We start from the raw sequence: 9,011 nt of genomic DNA, 5'->3' as shown, positions 1-9,011 counted from the left end.
TGTACTGCTCTGTGAGGTGTGGGGTTACCTGCTGGAAGCTCTGCACCCCTCCTTGTACTGCTCTCTGAGGTGTGGGGTTACCTGCTGGAAGCTCTGCACCCTTCCTTGTACTGCTCTGTGAGGTGTGGGGTTACCTGCTGGAAGCTCTGCACCCCTCCTTGTACTGCTCTGTGAGGTGTGGGGTTACCTGCTGGAAGCTCTGCACCCCTCCTTGTACTGCTCTCTGAGGTGTGGGGTTACCTGCTGGAAGCTCTGCACCCCTCCTTGTACTGCTGTCTGAGGTGTGGGGTTACCTGCTGGAAGCTCTGCACCCCTCCTTGTACTGCTCTCTGAGGTGTGGGGTTACCTGCTGGAAGCTCTGCACCCCTCCTTGTACTGCTCTGTGAGGTGTGGGGTTACCTGCTGGAAGCTCTGCACCCCTCCTTGTACTGCTCTGTGAGGTGTGGGGTTACCTGCTGGAAGCTCTGCACCCCTCCTTGTACTGCTGTCTGAGGTGTGGGGTTACCTGCTGGAAGCTCTGCACCCCTCCTTGTACTGCTCTGTGAGGTGTGGGGTTACCTGCTGGAAGCTCTGCACCCTTCCTTGTACTGCTCTGTGAGGTGTGGGGTTACCTGCTGGAAGCTCTGCACCCCTCCTTGTACTGCTCTGTGAGGTGTGGGGTTACCTGCTGGAAGCTCTGCACCCCTCCTTGTACTGCTCTGTGAGGTGTGGGGTTACCTGCTGGAAGCTCTGCACCCCTCCTTGTACTGCTCTGTGAGGTGTGGGGTTATCTGCTGGAAGCTCTGCACCCCTCCTTGTACTGCTCTGTGAGGTGTGGGGTTACCTGCTGGAAGCTCTGCACCCTTCCTTGTACTGCTGTCTGAGGTGTGGGGTTACCTGCTGGAAGCTCTGCACCCTTCCTTGTACTGCTCTGTGAGGTGTGGGGTTACCTGCTGGAAGCTCTGCACCCCTCCTTGTACTGCTCTGTGAGGTGTGGGGTTACCTGCTGGAAGCTCTGCACCCTTCCTTGTACTGCTCTGTGAGGTGTGGGGTTACCTGCTGGAAGCTCTGCACCCCTCCTTGTACTGCTCTGTGAGGTGTGGGGTTACCTGCTGGAAGCTCTGCACCCCTCCTTGTACTGCTCTGTGAGGTGTGGGGTTACCTGCTGGAAGCTCTGCACCCTTCCTTGTACTGCTCTGTGAGGTGTGGGGTTACCTGCTGGAAGCTCTGCACCCCTCCTTGTACTGCTCTGTGAGGTGTGGGGTTACCTGCTGGAAGCTCTGCACCCCTCCTTGTACTGCTCTGTGAGGTGTGGGGTTACCTGCTGGAAGCTCTGCACCCTTCCTTGTACTGCTCTGTGAGGTGTGGGGTTACCTGCTGGAAGCTCTGCACCCCTCCTTGTACTGCTCTGTGAGGTGTGGGGTTACCTGCTGGAAGCTCTGCACCCCTCCTTGTACTGCTCTGTGAGGTGTGGGGTTACCTGCTGGAAGCTCTGCACCCCTCCTTGTACTGCTCTGTGAGGTGTGGGGTTACCTGCTGGAAGCTCTGCACCCCTCCTTGTACTGCTCTGTGAGGTGTGGGGTTACCTGCTGGAAGCTCTGCACCCTTCCTTGTACTGCTCTGTGAGGTGTGGGGTTACCTGCTGGAAGCTCTGCACCCTTCCTTGTACTGCTCTGTGAGGTGTGGGGTTACCTGCTGGAAGCTCTGCACCCCTCCTTGTACTGCTGTCTGAGGTGTGGGGTTACCTGCTGGAAGCTCTGCACCCCTCCTTGTAGGGCTGTCTGAGGTGTGGGGTTACCTGCTGGAAGCTCTGCACCCCTCCTTGTACTGCTCTGTGAGGTGTGGGGTTACCTGCTGGAAGCTCTGCACCCCTCCTTGTAGGGCTGTGTGTTCCTGTGCTGCTTCCTTTTGTCTTATTTCCTGGAAGGAAGAGAGCTGCTGGTTGGGGGAGGACTGTGCTCGCCCCCGCTGCTCGCTCCCGTCTGCCTGCCTCCTCTCTGAGTGTCTGAATGAACAATACTGAGACACAGGGACCACATCTGCATCCAAGCATCCAGGAGCCAGGGCAGCCTCCATCTTCCAGACTCCATCAGCCCTCAGCTCTTGTGTTTTTCGGATTGTCCATGATTTCAGAAGCATGCAGCTGATCTAAATCTCCACTGCAATATCCACACGAAGCTGTTCTCTTGGATGCTTGATTTTTTCTCCCTTGGAAATGCACAAGATTATGTATATTTCTGTCTTCCTGGTTCCTGTTCTGTGGGGACTCATTATTGGAGTATATTCCAATAGCATACAAATAGGTAAGAGCCTTTATATCTATAGTGCAATCTGCTGGATGGATCTGATGTTTTCCTAATAGCAATCAGATCATAGAGAATACAGCACCACAGCAGAAGCCATAATAATACATATGTGTTATATCCACAGCATTACAGGGACTGCAGCTGCACAGCGAGATGCATGTTCCCAGGGTATCCCATAATATGTACTATGTGCATATCCCATAATATATACTATGTGCATATCCTATAATATATACGATGTACATATCGCACAATATATGTGCATATCCCATAATATATCATATGTGCATATCCCATATTATACATATCTCATACGGTATTATATACTATACACATATCCCATAACTAATATTTACTATGTGCATATCTCATATATACTGTGTATATCCCACATCTCATATATACTATGTGCATATTACACATTATATACTATATGCATATCTCATAATAGTACTATGTGCATATCTCATAATACATACCATGTGCATATCCCATAACTAATATTTACTATGTGCATATCTCATATATACTATGTGTATATCCCACATTATATATTATATGCATATCTCAGATATACTATGTGCACAGTGCATATCCCCCATTATATGCTATAGGCATATCTCATAATATGTACTATATGCATATCCCATAATATGTACCATGTGCATATCCCACAACTAATATTTCCTATGTGCATATCTCATATCTACTATGTGCATATCCCACATTATATACTATGTGCATATTTCATATTATATGCTATGTACATAACTCATATAAACTATGTGCATATCTCATTATATACTATGTACATATCACATATATACTATGTGCATATCCCATAATATATACTAGGTGCATATCTCATTATATACCATGTACATATTCCATAATATATACTATGTACATACTATGTAATAATTCAGTCACTGTGATTAGAGTTGGCCAGCAGGACCCAACTTGCCATGATATATGTAATATATCTCTAGATCACAGGGATCAGTGCTGGATTCAGCTTCCCCTAATATATAATGACCAGTTGACAGGATTCATCTTAGCATCTGCACCTTTGGTAATTGACCATAGCTCCATAGGTATTTATTTATTTTATTCCTTTATATAGCATCATTGGTTACATAGCACCTTACAAACATCATCATAAATGCTCTATATTATTAATACCGATGAGAATAGAACAATAAAGCAGAAATTTTCTTTAAAAATTAGGCGATTGCAGTTTTTCTTGCTAATATGTTTTATTCTGTTGTACATGATCCTGAGATATATAACATTATGGTATGTCATCTTTTCCAGGAGGATTATTTCCAAGGGGTGCAGATCAGGAATACAGTGCATTTCGGGTAGGGATGGTTTTCAATTCCGTTTCAGAGTTTAGACTGACGCCCCATATCGACAATCTGGAGGTAGCTAACAGCTTTGCCGTAACCAATGCTTGTGAGTAATACATTTTCATTATCCTTATTATAAATGCTTATAAGTGATGCATATACATATACTATTCTCCTATATGTGAATAGTCAGCGCGGTGCAAACACTCACCTACCTATATTACTGCAAGTTTGTCCTGCAATGCTTTTTTCTGGCAACCAATGGTGGTCTGACATGCCTGACATGGAGCATAGCCATTGGGACCTGTTACCGCATCATCACATTCCTCTACATGCGACCACATAGCACTAGCAGAGACCGGTATATAGGTCTATAAGAGCCACATACTGCAGAGCAGCCGGCTGTGTCTGATGTGCTGTGTAGACCCCAGTAATATATTCATGTGATAACACTACAACATATGGGGCAGTGATTTGTAATTAAATATGTGCAGATGCAGAATGATGATCAGCCATTTTACTCCCAGTAATGTCTCCATATTGGAATGGTTACACATTCACCAAGCTATTCTTATGGCAAATGCATAAAGCGGACCATCGCTCCCCAGGAGGTGGGTTATAATGTCCGCGTCTTGTTAATGCAGGCTCCTGTAGTCACAGCACATAAACTGCTCTATTTATAGCCACTGATTGATCGCCTCTCTAGATAATCCCATTGATTAGCAATCCAAAACAAATTCATTTCCCTAAGTTGCATAACATTTTATATGGCTGTGTATGGGCTTCCATCTGACGGTTGGTGTTTTGGTGATTCCAGTGATCGATACAGGGGAATCATTCATCATATTACACATTGGTACCACAAATCCTCATGTGGACGGAGCTAACATTGTACGTTACATAAAATAAGCAGATCCAGGAGGAAGGCCACTGTGACTTGGAATGGCGGTGCAGTGCCACTACTGTCCCATCTGCTTTACGAGGAATGAGTTTATTATTAATACGACAAATACTCTACAGATATCAGATCCACACGTCAGTCACTAGCAATGCAGACCATAAAAGATGTGGATCACAGGTACAATATGCTGGAGTTTAGAAATCAGGTCGCAGTAGCGAGAAAGAAAGCCAAAGGACTGACGTTAGCGTTGTATTGCTGGCTTGTAGACTTCTAGCAGTGCAGGGATCCCTGCATCCTGACATTATGACAAGGGGCTGCTGATTCATGCACATAGCTCTCATTAGCAGCCTGTGCTGCAGGTCCAGTAACAGTGAGGACAAGGGAGGAGGCAGCACAATAACCCTGCTGTAGCCATGGGCTCTCACTACTGCTTAGCCCTGATCTGTATTTATGGAGACAATGTCTATAAATAATCCCTGTGCTGAAAATTATCCCTATTATATAATGTAATATGCATCTGTGCATTAATACAACTCCCCTGCGGGTACCGCGCACCCCTCCCTGCCCATGTGTGGGGCTCAGTGCAGACCGGCTTCAGTCCTGCTCAGCACCGGAAATGAAGGATGCTTTTCTCTGTCCTGTGTGTTGTCCACTCGGCATCGTGTGCATCACACCGGTCTATGCAGCATATCCATGGCCACTCTGCTGTGATTTATCCACAGGAGATGGATATACTGTAGAGTATGTAGGGCAGATGCATGTATAGTAAGAGATTGATCTTCACTGCTACCAATGAATGTACGAGGATACCATAAAGAGAGCAAAATCACATATACGAGGCAAATCAGGCTACTTTAGGAATTAATTTAGCTTAATTTAACTTCTTTCTTTCATGTAAGCAATAGATCAATGGCAATAGGCTCTAATATTTGAATCAATAGTTTGTCGTAATGTAGTTTAAGATACTATGCTGTTACATTTGTTTGTGTACTACGGTGTTACATTTGTTTGTGTACTACGGTGTTACATTTGTTTGTGTTCTACGGTGTTACATTTGTTTGTGGTCTGAATTAAAGTGGCCACTCATGTCCATGGCGAATATTAAGTGAACCCTTCCACTGTAAGCCTTTGACACATTAACGAGTACAATGTTCAAGATTTTATCTTGTTGACAGAATGGAGGTTAGATGATCTTGTGTGGATTCATGGCCCCCATAGTCTCCAAAGAATTAGACAAGGAGTTGGTCATGGAGGACTATTTTTATTATTGATATGGAAAAAGTCAGGAAAGTAGCATCACTGGAATTACCATAATTTGTGTATTTAAAGAATGGCCTTTTCGAGAAAATCTACAATCGGGACAGACCTCCATTTTATGGCACAATTAAACTGAGCCAACGGTTGGTACTGTGCCCACTGCTCGGCCTACTAAATTCTTGTTCGAGAACTATGTTAGTGGGTGCAGTATCCTAATTAACTATTACCTGTCATCTCATTGGTTGAGAAAAGTCGTGCAGCCCCCAGAGTCAAGCAGTCCGACTGGCAAAGAATACTCAATAATCTCAGTATCCATAGTGACAAAACGATTAAGAATTATAATTCTTCTCAGCTGCTTATTATCAGAGGAACTGTTCAGCAAAGCAGTGCCAGCTTTTCCCAGAGTAACCAATAGGAGTCACCTTCTTATTGTTTCAGTACAGATTAAAAAATAAAAGAAGCTATTTGATTGGTTGATGCCTCTAAACCTGATCTTTTGTAAAACTGATGCAAATGGATGTATTTTAAACTAAGCAAAACTGTTTTTTTAATGTAAACATATAATTATTTTTTAAAAGGATTGGATTTGTGTATGACTTGTTGTCTGTAATAAAAATATCTGATAAAAAATGGATGCAAACGTTTGACAGTACGTTTACATCCATCTTCCATCGACTGCAATGCTAAAAAATCCCCCTAATTTGTCTTTTCAAAGAGTGAATAAGTATGGCAGACTCTGTATCCTTTAAAAGAACGGATCGAAACAGATATGTACAAATGTTTCTCTAACTAATACCCATTTCACGTTTCCCTTACTGTATTCTATGTAGATACAAACACATTAATTTAATTTTTTTTTTCATAGTACAAACAGATATATCAAATACAGTATAAAAGTGCGGTGAGAAAAAAACCTTAGTGTTTTTGAGAAAGATAATCATAATTGTAGAACACATATTACTCTATAGTTTGAAAAATAAGACCAAGAGTGGACTTGATATATGTACAGGGGCCATGGGGACATCTGCCATCTTATAAGAAATATAACTGTCCTGCCCACTCTCTGCAATGGGTATACCATAATTATTTGTGTAGTCTCTTATGTCTGCTTTCTGTGTACTCATATAGGAGACTACACTAGTAATTCATTCCCATGGCTTACAATTACTACTGAATTGTGATCCACCGAAGCTTTGCTGAGCAATGAGAAATGCACTGTAAAAGCCACCTCACACTTATATTGTAAGGGTATATGTCAACCCAGAAAATAATATCACAGACTACTCCATTTGGCAGGTCCCAAGATCTCCCTGGTGTTATATACACCTGCACAGCAGTATGGTCTTTGCTAGCCTTCGTTGGGTCTTCATTGGATACTGTGTAGCTGCTGACAAAACAAGTAAAATACTAGTGAAAATTAGAGAAATGTGTAGAATAAAAAAATTGGAACACAAACATAGTCACGGGATAGTTGAATTCAAGTCCATGATATTGGGAAGTAAGGCAGAGAGAGTTGTCAGATAGTCTAGGAGTCAATTCGAGAAGATAATCCAGGGGTTACACTGCAAAATAAGCACAGAACAGAGCTGATTCAATAACAGAGGTCAATCCAATATAAAGCATGCTAGAGAAGTATATGGTATACAGTAATAGACAATAAGACAAACCATTGGGGATTTATTTGGCACTCAGAGCGCTCAGTGGCCACCACAACCATCTGCCTATTGGCCAACAGAGCAACAGTATGTGTGTCACCATAATAATAAGCTTCGTGGTTTGGGAGTAAGAGACACTCCCCCTCCAAGACACCGCCACTAGCATCTGTGTGTGCGCCGACTAGCATAGGAGGACACTGGGGTGGCAGTGAGGACAGGTGACTTATTAATTAGCAGTAGGCTCAGATACATTTCTGCATAGGGACCCTCAGAGGTTAATGTACTGTCCCTGAGTTACGGCAATAAAAATGTGACATTTAATTTATACCTGAAGATTTATAAAGAAGGCTTAGGCTAGGTGTATACCATAGTTGGAATTAATTTCTAACATGATTATATGTATCTTCTGACAGTTACCAGTCTAGCTAAAAATGTCCGTTACCATTGACAGACACAAATAGAAGTGAGCCCCTGTGTAAGCACAGTAATTGGGCCCTTTGCAGTCAAAGTTCATGATACTGCACAATTATACCTACTTTAGAGGTGGAAATGACCCCCTTACGTCTTGGGCCCCTGACGGCTGCACCAATGATATGTCTACTCATGATAGTCATATCAGATGGATATTGGAGACAATTGCTGACCATGGAGCCTAAACAGATTTTCAAGTTTTCCTGATTCACACCTATAATAAGCCTCGGTGTAGTAGATATGTATTTAACACCTTCTTTCAGGTATCACAATACGATCTTGTTACTGGCATCAGATATTGTCCTCCCAGACAAAAAATGTGCTTAGCATCTATAAACACAATCTCATTCTGATCTCACCTGTATTCATTTTCTCTGTTATGGCTAAGTGTATACTTCTGTGTTTACGTGCAGGGGCGGACATATCATTGATGCACCCTGTGCGGCCACGCAGGACCCCAAGAGGTTAAGGGGGCCCATTTCTACCTCCAAAGTAGAATGAATTATACATTATGATGAGGTCTTGGGCTGCAAAGGGCCCATATACTGTTCTTACACAGGGGCCCTTTTCTATCTCTGTCTGCCAGTGCTTACATGTATACTTGATGTCTATCTTCATTGAATCAGCATCGTTTTTTGAACTGTTCTTCCATAAATTGTTGACCTTGTCAATGCTATTTAATGCTACCATCATATCGTCTACATGGATAAACAATATTTAATGTACAAAAATCCAAATTCAAGCTGCATAATAATTTAAAGTAAATTTAGCGTTTAATAGTGTTTTTGGACCATTCAGGAAATAGCTTAGGACCTGAAGCCCATGGCACAGCCATGTGATAAGCACTGTGCGGCAGTACATGGACTCCCCATGGTTCTCATATAATGGACCCGTAGGTGTTTCATGTTGAACCATATGGTGTATTCTAAACGTACTGTGTCCTGCTCTAAAAGCAATGCTTCAGAAAGTTATAAAAATAAAATATACTCTGGGGTTATTTATTTTTTAACATGGCTAAGGCAATTTTGTAAGAAAAGTACAGAAATGGCTCATGCATATGATTCCTATTTATATGGCACCTGGACCTCACTAA

At 43.0% G+C, this 9,011-nt stretch overlaps 1 protein-coding gene across 5 annotated transcripts in view; it reads left to right on the top strand.

Annotated features, from left to right (window-relative positions):
• The first annotated feature begins 1,956 nt into the window (after nt 1-1,956).
• GRIA2 (glutamate ionotropic receptor AMPA type subunit 2) overlaps nt 1,957-9,011 on the top strand; it is a 270,236-nt gene continuing 263,181 nt past the window's right edge. For 2 of the 5 annotated variants that reach the window (XM_075347586.1, XM_075347577.1), the window contains exons 1-2: nt 1,960-2,282; nt 3,600-3,740. In XM_075347586.1, the coding sequence (XP_075203701.1) occupies nt 2,195-2,282; nt 3,600-3,740 (229 nt within the window). In that variant the 5' untranslated portion in view covers nt 1,960-2,194. Of the gene's footprint in view, nt 2,283-3,599; nt 3,741-9,011 lie in introns of all 5 variants that reach the window. The other 3 variants (XM_075347593.1, XM_075347571.1, XM_075347564.1) reach the window with 3 other exon arrangements.

This window comes from Anomaloglossus baeobatrachus, chromosome 1 (genome assembly GCF_048569485.1).
Source record: "Anomaloglossus baeobatrachus isolate aAnoBae1 chromosome 1, aAnoBae1.hap1, whole genome shotgun sequence".
In the NCBI taxonomy this organism is placed as follows: Eukaryota; Metazoa; Chordata; class Amphibia; order Anura; family Aromobatidae; genus Anomaloglossus; species Anomaloglossus baeobatrachus.
Note: the sequence above shows the minus strand (reverse complement) of the source record. Positions and strands in the feature narration are given on the sequence as shown.